Here is a 19,236-nt window from a genome sequence, read left to right on the forward strand (position 1 = left end):
CACCGCTCATGAGTAATCGAAAAAAACAAACCGTGTAAAAAAAGACTCGAGTGTATAGTCTGCACGCTCTGATGGAGACGCAGCTTCGCCATCCTTACAAAAGACTATCAGGCGTCTCCATCGTATTCAAATATTCTAAGTTTTTCTGTCCTGTGTTCTATCCGCTGTTAAACCCCTATTGTTTTTAAACATAAATGATCGAAAATCAAAACTTATCTAACAATCGCTTCGCTTAAAACCTGGTTCGGTATGTTTCCGTACAATTTAACGAAATTCGCAACCACGTTTTGTTTTGGTTTCTTTCCTCCAAAGATTTGATGCGCATGTGATCTACACTTTTGTTTTATTTAGATGCCACAACGGCAACAGCGACAGTTAGCTTCCTGAGTACTACCAACCCAATTGGCGGTGATAGAATGAAGCGGAAAGCAAACTGGCACCATCACCATCACGCTAATACAGAGTTTAAATACTTCTGATTTTTGCTAAATAGGCTCCTCCGCCCCTCTACCCTATGGTTTAGCTCTTTCGATTACCTTTCTTATTTACCTTAGGGCCCTACTACGCGATTTGCCGGTGTTTCTGGTTCGAAACAAACGAACTTCACTTTGAACGTTGTCGCTTCACTTTCCTTCATTTTACTTTAACTTTCATTTGGATTTCCCCGTCACTGGAGAATGGCTACAATTTTTTTTCAAAAATTGTTTTCTTTGTCAATAATAAATATAATGATTGTTGAGTGGTTTTTTGTGTTTGTTCAACTACCCCCTCTGCAATGCTGGTTTATGCTGATACAATAATAATAATAATAATATCTGGTTTAGTTTGTCTTATTCTTCTACACTCGAAAAGCCTAGTTTTGTGCAAATGTTATATGTTTGTTTGTCCGCACGGGTCTCGTGCGTTCTAGATTTTTGGCATTGAACAGCCTCCAACTAAATAGACGATAAACGTTCCTCTTTGCGCAACCGTTTCATGCCTTGTGTGTGAACTGTGGAATGGCAGTGACCTAATCTAACAAAATTCCTGCTACGATAGTACATAGTAATAGTAGTAGTAGTTTATAGTTAGGATAGTAGTAAATAGTTAGATAGTACGTGTGAAATTTGAAGACATAATTTATCAACAATCAATGAACAAAGGCAACTACGAAAACTAATTTAAAAACATACATTATTTAAACATGTATACAACTCGAAATCGGAAACACGGGAATAAAATTTATACATCAGTCATTTGTATGCGGTTTGCGGATTTCGAGCGGTGAACAACTAATTGTACGTTCAAGCAATACTTAGCACACTTCTGAGCTGCAGTTTGCCTTCCAGAAAGTGTACCATTTAAGCAGTGTATACCAACAGAACCGAACACTGCAAGCTTTCACAAACTGGGAGATTCTCGGTCGCCGTGTCAATTGGCGCAATTCAAGCGGTGTAAATTGTACTCCTCCAAATGGGCCGCCGGCTGGTGCGGTTTCGTTTCGAACCGTTGCCGTTAAATCCGACACCACCACCGGCAGCGGTGTGAAATTCGTTACTCTGACTAGGATAATGCTCTCCACCGCTGCGGAACATCGGTTGCTGCTGTTCGTGATGATGGTGGCCACCACCCGTACCGTGTCGTTGCTGTTGCTGTGGATGCTGCTGCTGTGGTTGTTGCCAGTGTTGTTTTCGTTTGCTCCATCTGATCGAGAATTTAGATAAGAATTATTGAGATGTTCAGAAATTCTAATTGACGTTAGCTTACTTAATCTTTTTCTTTGGGGTGTTGTTCTGCAAAGCATCAAAATCCGAGAAGTGAACGGGAATATTTCCATTGGCGGCTGCAAAAGAAGTGAAAAGAATTGAAAAATTATTGTTGAGTTACTTTATTTATTGTTCCTAAGTTATGCCGAAGGTTTTGCCAGATTTTCGATTGCACCCTTGACAAACAGATAAAGCTCAAAATGTTTCAGATATACGGCAATGTGCCAGATTTTTGCCAGATTTCCGTTTCTCCATCTTGATCAAGAAGGTCATCACTTCCAGTTTCAGATAAAATTTTACGTCTGCGTTGAGCAAAACTTGCAGGACGTTTCCCGAAAAACTCTTCCCCATCATCATCGGTCAAATTGATCGGCAGATTTTTGCCAAACACTTTTAATGCTTCGAGAATAACTATTGGCAACCCTGGTTATTGCTGAAAAATTCAGTTTCCATGAATATTTATCAAATTCAAAAATTCATACCTTATGAGCCAAACAACGTAGAGAAAACATTTTATTATCAAAATGTTAGTAAATTTTCTTAGCATATTCACATCGGATTACCACGGGATCTAGAGGCAGCCCGTCTCCTAGCAGGAAGCAAAAAAGGAAAAACAAGACAGAAAGAGAAAAAACGGAAGACATCACAAAAGAGAAGCGTGATAAAAAGAGAAAAATGCGAGAGAGAAAAGCAAGAAAAACTGGCATAAAAAAGGAAAAACGTAACAGAATGCTAGGGAAAATTGAAATAAAACTGGAAAAGAAAACGGGAGATAAAAACAGGGAAAACGAGTCTAACACCAAGGAGATTGGCGAGAAAAAAATGAAGAACAGGAGAGAAAAGTCGGAAAAACTGCAAATAAATCAAAGGAAATGAGGATGACCTGGACAGAAAAGGAGAAAAAATGGGACTATAGGAGATGCAAATTTGGAGGAAGGAAAATACAGAAATGAGAATAGAAAAAGATCCAAAACGGGACACAAAAATAAAAAATAGAGAGAAAAATGAAAACGGTAGACTAAAGGGAAGAAAAACAGAGCGCAACAGAAAAGAAGCAAAAGATAGAAAATATGGAAAAACGAAAAACGAAATAGAAAAGAAGTTCGAAAACGAATAAATTACAAAAAACGAGAAAATAACAACAGAACAGAATAGAACAGGCCTAAAAACAAGGTAAATCAGAAGAAAAAATACCACAACTGGAACAAAGTGATAAAAACTAGATAAATGGGATAAAAAAGAGGAAAAATGCAAAAAAGAAAAGAAGAAAAACTGGCATACAAAAAAGAAACAACGTGACAGAATGCGAAGGAAACCGGATATAAAAATGAAAAAACGTGGAAACGAAGTCGGGAGACAAAAAAGGGAAAACGAGGCATGACATAAGAAAAAACGGAAAAATACTATTAAGAAATCGAAGAAAATGAGAATAAACTTGACAGAAAAGGAGAAAAAACGGGACGAAAAGAGAAGAAAATTTGGAAGAAGGCAAACGAAAGTTTGGAAGAAGACATAAGATATGAGAACAGAAAAAGATCAAAAAAAGACAGAAAAATAAAAAAAAATCGAGAAAAATTAAAACGGAAGGCAAAAAGAAAAAAAACAGAATGGCGAACAAGCCACAGGCCAAAACCTTTGAAGTAAATTAAAAAAAAGTGGAAAATAATACGGGAGACAAAAAGGGAAAACGAGGCATAACATAAGAAAAAATAGAAAAATACCATGAAGAAATCGAAGAAAATGAGGATAAATTTAACACAAAAGGAGAAAAAAAAGGGGACGAAAAGAGAAGAAAACAAAGACAAATGAAAGTTTGGAAGGGTTGACCTAATCGTGACGATTTGTGACGTAGGGGGGAGGGGGGGTATGAAGTTATGTGACGTCACATGAAAAAAAAAATCAAATGGAAAATTTATTCGGGAAATTATAATTTAGCCTTCATTTGAAGATACAACTATTGAAGGCTTCTATAAAATTAACGTACTGATAGATTTTAAAACAAATAGTTAAATTTTTTGAATGAACACTTTTTTGAACATATATGTGTGAACAGGACTCATTTATTCTATGTAGTATGAACTCTCCATTAAGGTTTTACAGAATATGCAGTACACCGCTGAAGAGCTGCTTGAGTACCGTCCTGCCTAAAAGATTTTTGCAACCGCAAATAGCAGTCGCACAAACTCCTGAAGGGTTACGGGATGCTACCAGAGACCCACGGCAATGTTTTCCCTTGATATTCGTGCTGAACTCAATCGATGAACAAAAACTCATACCGAAGTTCCACGGCTGCTTTTAAGGTTTTTCGGTATAATTTATACTGCCCCTCACTCAAAAGCTCTCTGAAGGATAGGGTTTAAGCCACTTGCGGATTAAATTTCGCATCTAAGGTAGTGTTGAATGATTACACGATTGAAGAAATACACAAAATGACAAAGTCCTTCAGAAAAGTTCTTCCAAGGCGTGTTGCTGCAAGACGTCAGCTGGAAGTCCTGATTCTTTCAACTAGATCAAACGAATTTGAGTGGATGAATGTAAAGGGCGTAGATATGCGCTAAACATTAATCGACGGCACATCAGCGACTTCTGAAGCATATCCGATTGCAGCAATTGAAGATCATCTTCAAAATCCGTGAATCGATGACTTATAAGCTCGAAAATTTTCCTTTTTTTATTTGCTGAAATTCATTTGATAGCTTTAAATAAAAAGGTTGGAATGAATATTTAATTTTTTTGTTGTGAAGGGGGGGGGGATTGCCGTTACGTGACGTACTTTCTCAGGGGGGGTCACGAATGTGTGACGAAATGTGACAAGGGGGGGAGGGGTGGTTGATTTTGGTCAAAATTTGCGTGACGTACTAAATGGATGTCGCCTAACGGTAAAAGAATAAAAAGAAGATGAAACAGAATACAAGAGAAAATGGCAAAGAACAAAAGATAGAACAGAATACGATAAAGAACAAAAGAGAAAATCGAATTGATGAAAATGAGGATAAACTGGATAAAGCATAAATAGACCATAAAGAGAAGAAAATATAGGAGAAAGAAAATGAAGCAACGAGTAGAGAAAAAGATCAAAAACGGGAAAGAAACGGGAAAGAGGAACGTTACAGAAGAGGAGTAGAAGATAAGAACGAAAAACGGTGCAGACTAGAAGTTCAAACATTAAAAAAAAGGCAGAGCAATAACACATTACAAGAAACGGGCTGAGGAAAACGGAAGAAAAAAGATGAGAAACGGGACAGAGTGACCAAAACTAGTCAAATGGGAAAAAATGCTAGAGGGAGAGAGAAAATGGGTAACAAAACGAGAGAACTAGAACAGAAAAAGATAAAAACGGGACAGAAAAGTAAAAAAAAGTAAAGAAAAAAGGAAAAAAGGCGTACCAAAAATGTCCAAACGGGTCAGATATGAGGCAGAAAGAGGTAAAACGGGCTTAAAAACGAAAAAACGGAAGAAAAAAGACGACAAATGGAACAGAAATAGAAGAGAGAAAAGGAAATGAAAAAAGGAAAAACGAGGCGAAAAAAGTAGAAAAGAAAAAAGCGGGAGACATAATGAGGTAAAACGAACCATAAAGATCGAAAAAAATAATCGAAGACAATCGACGAAAATAAGGATAAACTGTACTCCTTTTCGGCATAAAAAGAGAATGAAGAAACGGAAACAGAATCTAAAACATGCCAGATAAGCAACGAAAGCGAAGAAAAAGAGAACGTAACAGAAGAAAGATAAACAAGAAAGGCAAAACAAAGGTGGACTAGAAAAGTCTAAACGGGTCAATAAATGACAACAACGAGACAGGAAAAGAGGTAAAACGGGCGTGAAGACGAGGAAAACGAAAGAAATGGGATAGAAAAAGTGGAAAAACGCGACGCATGCGAGTGCAAATGAAACATCGAAAGAAAGTGGAAAATACAAAAAGAGGGAAAACGAGTACGAGAAAAGTACGAGGAGATTCGACAGAAAAAATGAAAGCAAAGACGTAAAGGAGGAAAAAGAGAACAGAAAAGGAACAGGAAAGACGAAGAACGAAACAAACGAAAATCGGGATAGAAAGAAAACAAAAAAAGAGGAACGCAAGAGAAGATGACGAAACAGAAAACAAGAGGGAAGAATAGCAAGAAAAAAGACCGATAGAGGATGGAGGATTTCTTTACTGGTCGTTTCGGTTTTCTCTCTTTTCTCTCACTTGCCATTCGTCTTGTTAACTTGTTTTCTGTTTCGTCATCCCTTTTTTTTATTGTTTTTCTATTTCTCTCTCTCGCTTTCCGGTTCTTTTCCTCTATTTTTCCTGTCCTCTCCTGATTTTTTCAGACCCGTCTTTTATTCTTGTTTATTGCCGTTTATTGACAAATATTGTCATTTATATTGTCTCATTTAGACTTTTTTGGCTGCCTTCGTTTTCCATTCAGTTTTTTGTTTGTGCGTTATTAGAAACGTGAAACGAAACAAAAAAGAAGAACCAGCCGAACAGCGAAACAGCGAACAGGAAACAAGAAGAAGAAGAAGAAAATAAGAACAGAGAAGAGATAACCGATAGAGGAAACGAGGTAAATAAGAAAAAAAGTTCTAACAGGAAGGATAGGACAAAAAACGGAAATGGGCACGAAGGAGAACGTGACATAAACTGAACAAACTGGGTAGAAAAAGAGAGATAAAATAAAGCAAACTAGCACCTGGACTGACTGGATGGAAGATGGGACATAAAATCCAAAAACCAGTGGAAAAGAAAAAACGGAGACAGAAAAATCGAGGCCAAGAACGAGGGGCAGAAAAAGATGAAAAACAGAAGAGAAAATATACTTCTTTTAAACCTTAAAGAAGCTGAAGAAAATGAGGTTAAACTGACAGAAATGAAGCAGCAAAATGCAAAAACCGGAACAGAAAAACGTGACAAAAAAAAACTAAAAATAGAGAAAATTCAAACAAAAGAGAAGAAAACGTAGCACAAAAACCAGTAGACGAAGAGCGAAACGGGATAGAAAATTACAAAAGTGAGGTAGAAGAAGAGAAAAAAGACGAGAAACGAAAAAGATGAAAATTAGAACTCAGAAAAATAGCGAAAACAGGACAGGAAAATAACAGAAAAGGAACAATGAAAGAGGAAACAGCAGAATAGCGAAATATGGAAAAACGAGAGAGAGAAAGAAAGAAACGAAACAAGCAAGGGAAGACGACACAGTAAACAAGAGATACTGAAAGCAAAAAGAAGAATGGCAAGAAAGGGAACAGAAAAAACCGAAAGAAGAAACGAGGAAAGCGAGAAACAGGGGTCCAACTGGATATAAAAGGAGAAAGATGGGGCTAAAAACGAGAAAATGGGACAGAAAACGAAGAAAACAAAAACTAAAGAAAAGGAAAAACAGGAGATAAAAAAGGAAAATCGAAGATGAAACGGAAAAAAGGGAACGTGACAGAAACGACGGAAAAATGGGACACCAAAAAAAAGGAAAATGAGGGCAGAAGATATAGTAAGAAAAAAAACGACCACTGAAAATGAAAAAAATAGTGCAAAAGAAAGGAGAAAGAATCCCCGGGAGAGAAAATACAAGACTAAAAATAAGAAAATATGGGAGTAATAGAAAACACGGGACGAATGAAAAGGGAAAACGAGACAAAAAGAGAAAGAACGGAAGGAAAGAGAGAGCAAAAACCAATAAAACGATACAGAATAGGAGAAAAAACGAAACTAAAAGGGCAAACGGGACTGAAAAATGGAACAGCAAAGAGTAAAACAGTTTACTGTTTTCAGAATTGACATTTTCCGTCTTATTCTATGCCGGAAAATGTCAATTCTAATTTCAAGTAAAACTTCGCGTCCATGTCCGGTGTTCAAATTACTCCAATTTCAAGTCTAATCTAATATTCAATGTCAAGTTCAATTGCATGTCCGATTTTAGGGTCAATTTCAAGTGTAATTTAATTCAAATTTCAGGTCAAATTCAAAATCTCATTCCCACTCTAATTTCCAGTACAATTTGCGATAAAAACTCTAAATTCTGTTTTAAATCCGATTTCTCTAGTTCAATATGAAGTGAATCTTTCAGCCCAAATTCAAATCAAATATAATGTCCTATGTCAAGTCTGTTTCCAAGTCCAATTTCAACTCCAGTTTCAAATCCAATTCCAAGTCTAATTTGTTATCCAATTAAATCCAATTGTTCCCGAAAGCCCTCAGTTTTCGGCCTGTTTTCGCCATCGGACGATTACTCCGGTTTTCCAGGCCAAAACATTCTTCTGAATGGTCGCATACCCCGCATAAACAAAAACGCTAGTGCTTCCATTCCGTAAAAACCTGCATTTGAATACACTTGCAAACATCAGGCCCTCGGTCACGTCGAATCGTACCTCTTAGGAAGGATACGAACGGTATTTAGCAGTAGACGGGACGCTCTGAGGTTGATAAAATAACTTCTGGTATACAACAAGGGTCGGTGATTGGACTCTTGCTATCCAGCTGCTTTATCAATGAGCTTCCAACAGTACTAAGATGGTGCTTAATTCAAATCCATGCCGACCGACGACGTTCAACGTCGTCTTCGTTCCGTATGCTGAATGAATGAAGACACCCCTTATGGAGAAATACTCTTAGGAATTCATAAACACCATCCATTTTATCGTATTAACCTTTCGACCAATACAGAAATCGAAATTATGAAACAAGATAAAGAACTCAGCATTGCTTTGGCATATATTCCCCCTAGCTCATGGAAGGTATTGATGGGAACATTTGCCTACTTTAGTTTCAATCACTAATAATTCAAAAAACTACTCCCGAACCCGATCGTTCGATATTCCGTATAGCATGTCGCGTAATGTTGGAAATTAAATGAGAAAAGGATTACAGAAACTGTTGAATCAATCCAGCATCTTCCACCACCTGTTGAGGATATTCTCGAAGCCACGAAACAAGCCCAAACGAAAACATTGCACCGGAGTTACAATCAAGAGGTTACCTCCCAATCCATGGTGGGACAAGTAAAATTCAACACATTTAAGAACTTTCGAAAGAAAAAGTTGAGGAATTTTTGCAGATTGAGAAATTCATTAATTTATTGAGATTGAGAAATTCATTCATACGTATCATGAATTAGAAATAGTAAATATTGAGAATATGTCGTAGCTTTAATCTACTAACAGCACCACAATTTCAAATGAAGCCATACTATATGACATTGCCAAAACAAAGCCACATCTAGAAAATGCCCTACCTATATAAGTAGGAGATAGAAAATATAGAGAACACGCCGTAGTTTGAAGCAATATAAAAACACTTCTAAAAGTAATCAAACATGAAACAGGAAGAGGTCCAACCTATCATGAATTGGAAATAGTAAATATTGAGAACTCGTCGTAGCATGAAGGAACCAGTAAAAAACCAACACGAGACATGTCATGAAAGGTGTCCTACCTATACGAATCGGACAGAGAAAATGTTGAGAACATGTGGTAAGTTGAGAATCAATTATAAGCACAGTTACGATTGCTTCCCTTGCTTTTACAATCACCCCGCTGCTTGCATGGATAGAACCATCCTGACGTGCGATGTCCCGCTAGAAAAGTTACATTTTGATCAAGATTGTGCATATGGATATGAGCAACTCCGGGTGAAATGAGTAAACCGTAAACGGTTTAACTTGTTCCTTGTAAAGGGAAAGAATTGTTCGATTTTCCAAATGTCCCTTGTACGACGTAGGACTACGTCTTACCGTAGAGTGACATTCCAAAATTTAGATTCAAGCGAGCGTGGGTTGGACCCAATCTCAAAACGCAATCATAGACTCTAACATTAAATCCTTATTTTCGACTCATCGACCCACCCCTTCCACTGATTGGCATACAGTCTAAAGTTCGAACTCACCTCCAACGGGATCCCGGTGATGCTTTCGCTTTCCGGTTCCTGCCCCACTAGCACCCGGCAGCCGTCCATTAACCACCGGCATCAGCAGATTACCATCGGTTTGTCCTCCAATCACACCACCACCGTGCTGGTGATGCCGTGCCAGTGTGCAGCTCTTACCGCGGCAGCTCTTCATGTACTCCAACGTGTCGTGTAGCACCGTCTTCTCCTCCAAGGTGAGCGAAGACTCACGGTTTTGGGTCTCAAATGGATCTACGATGTGGGAAAACAATCGTTTCAAAACGTAATCACATAATTTAACATCCAGTAACTTACCAATTCTCAGATTATAATAGGTCACCAATCCGGTCGTGAATTCGCAGTACAAAAAGTTATGCGTCTGATTGATGGTTCGCAGGCAGGAGTAGGTGTTGTTGTTGGCGTTCATGCAGAAGCAGAACGGTTTGTCGTCCCACAGCGGTGCCGTTCGCCAGTGGTTCGCGTCATGGCTAAAGCAGTTCATCCGCTCCGAGAGGCATTCCTTTTCCAGCTTCGCCTTGCGGTGTCGTTTGCGTTCCTTCTTCCGCTGGCGTTCCTCCTTCAGGCGACGACGCGTCTCCCGCGCTAGCTCCCGTTCGTTCGTCATCGGTCTATTGAATGGAAATTGAAATTCAACAAAAGTCAGCAACTGTAGTCAAAAGACCGCAATGCCACTGCAAGCACTGAACCTCGCACGGCACACTCACCCTTGCACTTCCGGTTCGCAGTAGCACTCGGCCGCCGGCAGCAGTGTGGCATCGTTTTTCACTACCGGAATTTGATTGTGGCTGATGGCATCGATGGCGAAGATTTCGTTGGCTACCGTTGTCATTTTTGGTGTGGTTGCGACATGAATGGAGGGAGAGAACGACGAGGACGAGGAGACCTCCTCTTCCGGTGTGGAGGATTCCGTGTGCACCAGAGTTGTTCCCATCGGCGATCCTAGAATACGACATGTTACTTATTTAGTTTTAATTGTAGTTTAACTTGATTTAGTGTAAGATTTTCATGGCAGAATTTCATCTCAATTTTTCGGAACTTTCCCCTTTCTTCTCAATACTGATGGCAGTCTTATTTAGGTTATGTTTGTTTCGTTTATTACCTCAGTTTTGTTGTAGTATGGCTTGGGAAATGCATATCTACCTAGGACTATACCCGAAATGCTTTAAGAAGTGCTTCATTGGTTTCACTGTTTTCACGGTTTTTTGCTGTCAGGCATTGTGAAACAATTAGCAATGTGCGAATATTATTATTATTATTATTATTCCGAGTATTTAATAGTAAGGGATCAGCATCGCTTACTTTTGTGCCTCGTTCGTTGCAAAAACTTTGACAGTAATATTTCCGAAACCGTGACAATTATGCAGTTGTAAATTCGGTTTTGGATAGTAGTTTGTATTACTGAGCATGTAAACTGCATGATGCATTGGTTTAGTGCCATGGAATTACAATTTTTACATTACTTTAATAACTACTACTAATAAAAGGTTTGAATCGTTTTCCCCAATTCTTCTCGTCTAAGGGTCTGTCTTTTATTATCTTCTGATCCTTTGATCACACACTGTTTTTTTTAAATAAAAAGTTTGAAGCTATTTGGCACACTCAGTATTTTTTTGCCAAAAGAATTAACTCTAGTTATTTGGTACCATTTCGGTGTAATTTTTATGCTATCTCTGTAACAACTGTAACATCTCTGTATACCAATCGACAGAGTTCGACCCCCGGACTCCACTCGAGCTAGCTTCCGAACTTTTCTAGTTTCCTTTCTCATCCGGCAATTCTCATCGGGAATCATCCCGGCAATGACGCATATTGCCTCGAATGATACCGCTCTGTATACACTCGCGACTCGCATGGTCATAAGCCGAAATGTGCTGTTCAGCTTCGCTACATTTCGTTTGCTTTTCAACGCTGGAATCTATGCCAGATCTCCGTATCTGAGGATCGATACGGAAACATTCGCCAAAAGACGACGCTTACTACTGCTAGGTCCGTAGCTGTTTGGCATAATTCTAGCCACTGCGTTGATGGCATTCGCTGCTTTCTCACAGATGTCATCCACGTGGCTTTTAAAGTTGAGCCGATCGTCGATCATCACCGTTAGGTGCTTTACTGCTCGCTTAGAGGTTATGGCATACTCTCCTGCTATCTGCAGCTTAACTCCCTGCATTTTCTATTCCGATCGTCTCAATGGCCAGCATTCCAACTTCTTCCAACTATACTACGCTAATACGATAGTACTATATCGTCTGCAAAACAAATGATCATTGCCTATTTGGGTAGCTTCAGCGTCAGCATTCCATTAAACATTCCATTTCAGAACGTCGGTCCGAGGATGGAACCTTGAGGAACTCCCGCCGTGATGTTCACCGATCTCTGTGCCTTAGCAATCTCGCAGACTAGCACTCTGTTCTGATAGTCCTGCACAGGTAGCCAGGGACATTTTGACATCGATCGTTGCCACAACGGAATATCGATCGGCCCTTCGTTTTTGTTTGGTTGATTTTTCGGCCATCTCCACTACAATTGAATGGCATCAACCGTTGATGCCTTTCCGGAACCCAAATTGCATTTTAGATAGACCATGTCGCTCTCCGTAAGCACCGGCAGTCTATTGAAGAAATTTTTTTCTAAAAGTTTCCCGAGTGTATTCTATAAACATATTGGTCTGTACGATGTTGAAACTTCAGGGGGATTTCGCGGCTTCGGTAGTAAAACTAGCCTCTACGTCTTCCACTTGTCCGGAACCTTCCTCCAGACATGGCACTAGCACAGTCCTGAATACAGCACGGGAATGCTTGTATTGCGACATTTAGAGCTACATTAGGAATGTAGGCGGCCACACCGTTGAACCGTGTCTCGAAAACAGCCTCTCTACGATTACCTTCAACTTTTCTGGAGATAACTCCGTTGTTATCGTTGGTCATTTGACCTTCGGCATCACAACACGGTACGATGTGTCCCAGGGGTTGGCATCAGCGTCACGGCACAGCTCTTTGCAGCAGTTCGATTTGCTCGCTTTTAACTCTTTTCAGTGCGGCCCTTGCTGCTTTGAACACCAACCTACGCTCTTCTCGGTCTAACGCAGTTCTTACTCTCTGTACTCATCTTCTGGCTCTGAGGCAACTACTGCGGAGGTTGCTGACTTGCTAATTCCCCCAATACACAGGTCGACGTTGGTCCTGGGTTCCAGCTTTCTTAGCATGGTCAGAAGATAAGCAAATTAATAACAAAGATTTAAATACAAATGTAAATAAATATATTTTAAAAACTATTATTTAATAAAAAATAATGTATTCCGAAACTACTCTTGATTATTTATTTTAATGAAACCTTCCGAATGGTCCTGGCATCTCGGTGGGCAATATCAACCGAACTCATATCCGCGGTTTTGTTCTGAAGTTATACGTTGCACGTAAGTCTTTTTGTAGTAATAGTAGCATGTATCCATGCATGTAATCATTCGATTCTTCCTGTATACATGCTATATGCATCATATATACATGCTAGATGCGTTGTATCTCGGAGTATTTAAAATTGATCTGAAAACCGCAAAGCTGTTAGCGCTCAAAATCTTTTAGTTTTCGTGACGCTCGCATTTTTCGATTTTTTTGAATGACACCCTATCCCAAACCTTACCGTAAGACGTAGTTCTACGTCAAAAGCGCACCTTTTGTGTGCACAAGCTCACTAAGTCAGCAGCCTTGGTAGGCGACACATCGGCGAGCAACATATCGGCAGGCAGCTTCAAGTCTCATCCGTGGCTTCATTCATTCGACGTGGTAACTTGGCCAGCAGTCGAGCATAGCGAAAGGCTCAGTTTCTTCCACAAAAGCACACATCTACGACACCAACATGTTCGTAAGCCCTTCCGCACTTCGACTCAAAGGCTCGCCACCCGTTTTAAGTGCTTCGACGACAAGGATGTCGAAGTTTTTCGTTTTCCATTTCCGCTCAACTCTTTTTGTCCACCTTATTGCTAAAGCCTTTTGTTGCCCTCACTGTACCGAATCGCCAGATAATCGCTGTGGGCATTCTCGGCCTCGGACATTCTCCACTTTGCTACCAGCCACGGACTACAGGTAATGTCGGTGATAGAATTACGAACGTCATTCAACTTTGCGAGGGCTTTTAGCAAGCTACACCCTCTGCCATTAGTCCATCTATTACCACACTCTATTGCCCAATCATTAAAATCTCCTCCGATAATTACAGGCCTTCTTCTGATGAGCTTTCCGCTTCTCCGTAACTGCGTATAGCAAGTGATGGAACTGCTTCATTGTCCAGCCAGGTAGTTCGTAACAACTGCATATGTAGATCCCGTTAATTTTAGCAATCGTAAAACCCTCATACGTGTTAAAAATTACCTGTTGGATGGGAAATCTTTCCATAACATGTACATGTCTTTCCGCGACCCAGTTACCGTATCGCCACCCGTTGTAGATAATCGCCTTTCCCGCCCAGTTAGCTCCGGGGTACGATGCTGGCCTAACAAGCCAGTCGTCGTAGGTTCTAATCTCGACTGGGCGGTGCCGTTACAGAGTTAATAGGATCCCCGTAATTTTCCTGTCATCTAATAACCGGCTGCGAAGTGTGTCGATAAAGAAGGGTCAAGTTCTGCAGGACGTTTACACTCGTGGCTTTGCTTTGCTAGATCCTTCTCCTCTGTTGGGTACTCTTACCATTGCGTCACGCTTCAAGCTTACCTATCACTTATTGAGGAAGTGACAGGTTGGTAGCTGGAGCGAGACATATGCCAATCAGATCGGCGACGCCAACCAGATCTCTCCTTTTTGAGATATTGCAGTCTGCGTACTATTTGTGCTCCACAATTTCAGAGAAAGTGTTCCGAGGTTAAATATCATCTTGTACAGAACTGAGATTCCGAAGATGATATTTACTCGGACAATATCCTGTTGCAAGACCGGTAAGCTTGCTGAGATCTCTCTTATTGAGACTCAGCAACTTTTGAGTAACCTAGGGGTGGATACTCGACGTTATATATTTTTAGATTGTTTGAGCGATTGTACAGCCATCCTACTGGCCATAACTGTTCGGCTCTCCTTTTGTTTCAGCCCACCCTCCAGCACACAGTCAGAGATCAGGCAGAGTGAATCTCGACCCGTGAGTAGAGAGTTGGAGCCGCATCTTCGTTTGTCGACTCACAGCGCACTATGGGTCAGAAATTAAAATTTCGGGACAAAAATATTTGCGGTTAAACAGCATGTCTCAGCTCAATGTGGTCTTCGGCAACTTTTTGAATAAAAAATTGATGCATATTTTGAAGGGGTCGTCCAATATTTAAGCGTTACTTAAACAACAATTTAAGTAATAACTTTTTGAGCAAAATTTTTTTAACCTTTTTGGTTTCAAAATATTAAAGATAAACCAATTTCAAGTAATTTTTGTGAAGATATGAAACTTCTACCTTTTACCCATTTTCAGCAATAGACCTTTGTTTATAAACGATCCGTCAAATCACATTTCTTCTTGTAACATGTTTATTTCAACAGACAACTCAATCTGATGTTCTAGAAAAAATTTGGACATAAAAGAGGAACATTTTTGCTGAAGACTGTTTTGCTTTATATGCATTAATTAATAAGACATAACTGATTTCAGGGTCAAAACCGTCTGATGAAAAATTCGAATATCTTAGCCATCTGCAAGTATCTGCAATTAGTTTGCATACAAATTTGTAGGGAATTATTAAAGCTAACTGCCCAAATGTGTATTTCAGAGAATACCTGGGAATACTATGACTGGGAATACCTGGGAATAGTGCGCATTTTTTTTTCATACATTTTATAACTTAATAATTATGCGTCCTAGCGTCAAATAGTCTTCACAGAAAATATGTATTTCAACATACTAAATAACTTTGTAGAACATTTGAAGGCAATAAAATAATCGTGTGCAAAGTTATTGAGTGTAATTGATTTTCAAGTGCTCTTTTTTAACACATCATTATATTTCGTAACCGGTAAGAGATAGATAGTTACTTTCTTCAGCAAAGTTGCTTATTTTAGTATTTTCTGCAACTTTTGAAGAAAAAAAACTTTTTTTAAAATTATTTAAGAAAACAAAAGTTTGTATCACCCTAATAGGTGAATACATGGTCACCCTAAGAGTGCAGAAAGATGCGCTATATTTTATTATTTTACTTCTCCGAAGACACCATCCTTGAAAAAATATACATTTTTCATCAAACGGTTTTTAGCCTAAAAACAGTTATATCTTATTAATTAATGCAGAAAAAGCAAAAGTCTTCAGCAAAAATATTCCTCTTTTATGTGCACAATGTTGTCTAGAACATCACATTGAGGTGTCTGTTGAAATAAGCATGTTACAAGAAGAAATGTGATTTGAGGGGTCGTTTATAAACAAAGGTCTATTGCTGAAAATGGGTAAAAGGTAGAAGTTTGAAATCTTCAGAAAAAATACTTGAAATTGGTTTATATTTAATATTTTGAGACCGAAACGGTGAAAAAAAATTTACTCAAAAAGTTATTACTTAAATTGTTGTTAAAGTAACACGTAAATATTGGACGACCCCTTCAAAAGATGCATTATTTTTTCATTCAAAAAGTTGCCGAAGACTATATTGAGCTGAGACACGCCGTTTAACCGCAAATATATTTGTTCCGAAATTTCAATTTCTGGCCCATAGTGCAGCGAGTCGGCGTGTTGAGGATAGACGAAGATCAGGACTGAACCTCAGCTAGCGTATCGTTCAAGTCCTGTTCCTCCCCTACTCTCCTCTCCACCTCATTCGTTTCTTTGTTTTTCGGCAGAGAGAGCTTGCACGGTAAGAAATCGTCCACTGCATCAGTGACCGGCTTGATGCAGCAAGGGCAAATTGCTGTGGAGGGCACCCTGGTACTCCACAGGCTTCGTTGCGGCGACAGAATTTATAGAACCCCCTCCACCATTCATCCCTCGGCACGGGTCGCGTCACACCTTGGATTACGGGTTTACCCATTCAAGTTTTTACATAATAGCCATGGATAACAGCTATTACAACCATCTCCTTTAGGGACTTTGGACCCTCTGCTTTGGTTCCTGGGAGTCAAGAGAACCGTCCTGCAGGCGGAGAGTTTACACTTCAGCCTTCGCATGAGTACCCCCTTTTCTGTCCGCATACGACCCTAATTTCCACCGTTTGTCCGATTTCCACTAAGGAACGTATCCCGGATGATACCACGAGGAGGTAGAGATAGAAGTTGCTGAATAAGAGGCTGTGGAACCACATGGTGGTTCTGGAACGCAATATTCAACCATTTACCATCCCTGCTTTGCTAGATAGTCGCCTTCCATGGTTGTCTTTGCAAGCAGGGAACCCATGCTCGGGTTAACAGAGTCCCTTATGAGGACCGTGTTCAGAGTGTTCTGAGCCTGCTGCCATCTGAGTGTGTATGTGTGTGTGTGGCACAAAGTGGGACTCTAACTCAATAAAAACCTCAGGGGAGTCTGACCTTAACCCCCCGGAATTACCGTTAACTATTACTTCGGGGGGAGGTTGTATTTGTACACTGCTCCGTACTCCACTGCACTGCTCCGTACACCTGTCGAGACGTGCACCGATGCTGGGATAGCGGCCAACTTAACGTCCATCCCTTCACGGCCACCCTCGCAGGATTTCTTTCCGTGAGTGTTGTTATTTTGCCAACTTTCACTCTGCTATCATCGACTCGAGTGGTCCCCGGCGGTGGAGCTACCCTACTCAGACGAAAAGTTCACCGGCGGTGAAACATTCCCCGAGACCGATTACACCACGAGACTGTATTTAAGGACTCAATTGTTGTTCCTCGCGCCATTTTCGCTGCAGCGCCGACATGATTTGTGTGATGGTTCGGCTGATTAAATTCCACGCGTGAATGTCACGACACATTTTTTGGACTACCTACATTATCTGGGCTGAAGTCCTCACCACTGCACAGTGGTTCGATTGCTCGGAATCGTGAACTTTTTTAATAATTCTTTTCATAGCGTTTTTTTTTCAATATGGCGTCTTCGGAAAAATTTCTGTATATCAATAGACGCAATAACTGGTGGTTAGTATTAGTTCGGAACTCAAACACAGGTGGCGCTGCAAAATTTAACTTTCTAATTTGATAATATAGAGCTATAGTATGTTATAGAAAGTTTTAGATAATCTTATAATGAAGCTTTTTTCTGAAAACATTATTCCTATAAGTATCACAGTTTTTGAGATATTAGGCGTCTTTCATGACGGACCCCCAAAAATCGGGGTTTTCACTGTTGCTTCAAAACTATGTGATTTAGGAAAAAATAATGTTCTGCAAATTATGCAAATTATTAATTTGCATCTATTAAAATCACACACTTTTGCAGAAGAACGTGAACACGTATCTTCTATACAGAAGTAAATGAACAATTTAGGTAAAAATTAGCCATATTTCGCACCGTCAAACGGGGTAACTTGCAACAGCGGGGTAACATGCAACAACGCCATATCGATTAAATTTACTGTACTTTTTGATCTGTTACTTCAATTTTCAATCTATATCAGTCACTAAATTTTGTTGTTAACAGTTAAAAGAAGCCTTAGATTCTGTTATGTTGATTTTCTGCTGTTTTGGTGATTTTTAAAAAATCCCACAAGATGGTGTCAAATTTATCATCAATTTTTCGTCAGTAAAACGTTTGTGTCGCCCACAGGCACTTCAAATAAAAGAAGCCTAACATACATTTTTTATAGTAAAATGAACAATAAGGAAACAAAATAATTGATTTATGATGACTAGTTTTGTTTATCTTACTTGTTACTACGTTATTCGTAAAACAATTACTTAAACGGGGTAACTTGCAACAGCTGGTAGATATAAAAAGCTGTATTCCGTTACCTTCAAGAGGCACGTTATCATTTAATTTTGCATCAAACAATACTAAAGCACACCTAAAGAATGTAAGATACTTACGGTAAGTCGGAAATATGCCAGCTTTTGTCTGGATATATTAAAAATGGCCATAGAAGAGGCCAAAACGAAAATAACCTCACTGAGAGAATCGAACAGCAATATGAGAGTGTCCAATTACGATCACTCGTAACGTAATGAACATCCATATATTACGTAATCGAGATATCGATGATTTTTAACTCTCCCTCTCCACTCCATGACGCGATTTTGCATAGTGGATATACGACGTGTAATGCGCTGTTACACAACTCCCGCTTCCCTAAGTGCGTTACGTAATATGTGAATGATCCTTAAAGAAGGCAGCTCTATCGGATCCAGACAAGGAATATCAATTGCATGAATAATATAAAAAGTTATTTCTGTAATTTCTATTACGGGGCTCATAAAGTTTTTTCACCAACATGACATAGGACATTTATGCGTATACTCATAGCAAAAGCAGTAAAAATCGCAAGTCGGAGTATCATTTGCATATTCAAGTCAAAAGAAACTCATTCAAATCTTTAAATTCGTTCAATTTCCAAAAAATATTGCTTGTTGCAAGTTACCCCATTTAAGGGGTTACTAGTAACAAATTAGTTAAAAAATTCTACAACAGCCAATATTGATCGCATATTTTTCCTCAATATGTGAAATTATTCTATGGTAGACCTAATAACTTTGTATC

At 39.4% G+C, this 19,236-nt stretch overlaps 1 protein-coding gene across 1 annotated transcript in view; it reads right to left on the reverse strand.

Annotated features, from left to right (window-relative positions):
• Positions 1-341: 341 nt before the first annotated feature.
• Positions 342-19,236, reverse strand: part of LOC128739241 (extracellular sulfatase SULF-1 homolog) — a 47,037-nt gene continuing 28,142 nt past the window's right edge. The window contains exons 6-10 of the mRNA XM_053834701.1: positions 10,335-10,569; positions 9,925-10,238; positions 9,610-9,861; positions 1,747-1,822; positions 342-1,683 (exon numbers count right to left, since the gene is read on the reverse strand). Coding sequence (XP_053690676.1) covers positions 1,425-1,683; positions 1,747-1,822; positions 9,610-9,861; positions 9,925-10,238; positions 10,335-10,569 — 1,136 coding nt within the window. The 3' untranslated portion in view covers positions 342-1,424. The remainder of the gene's footprint in view (positions 1,684-1,746; positions 1,823-9,609; positions 9,862-9,924; positions 10,239-10,334; positions 10,570-19,236) is intronic.

The sequence above is a fragment of the Sabethes cyaneus genome, chromosome 3 (assembly GCF_943734655.1).
Source record: "Sabethes cyaneus chromosome 3, idSabCyanKW18_F2, whole genome shotgun sequence".
In the NCBI taxonomy this organism is placed as follows: domain Eukaryota; kingdom Metazoa; phylum Arthropoda; class Insecta; order Diptera; family Culicidae; genus Sabethes; species Sabethes cyaneus.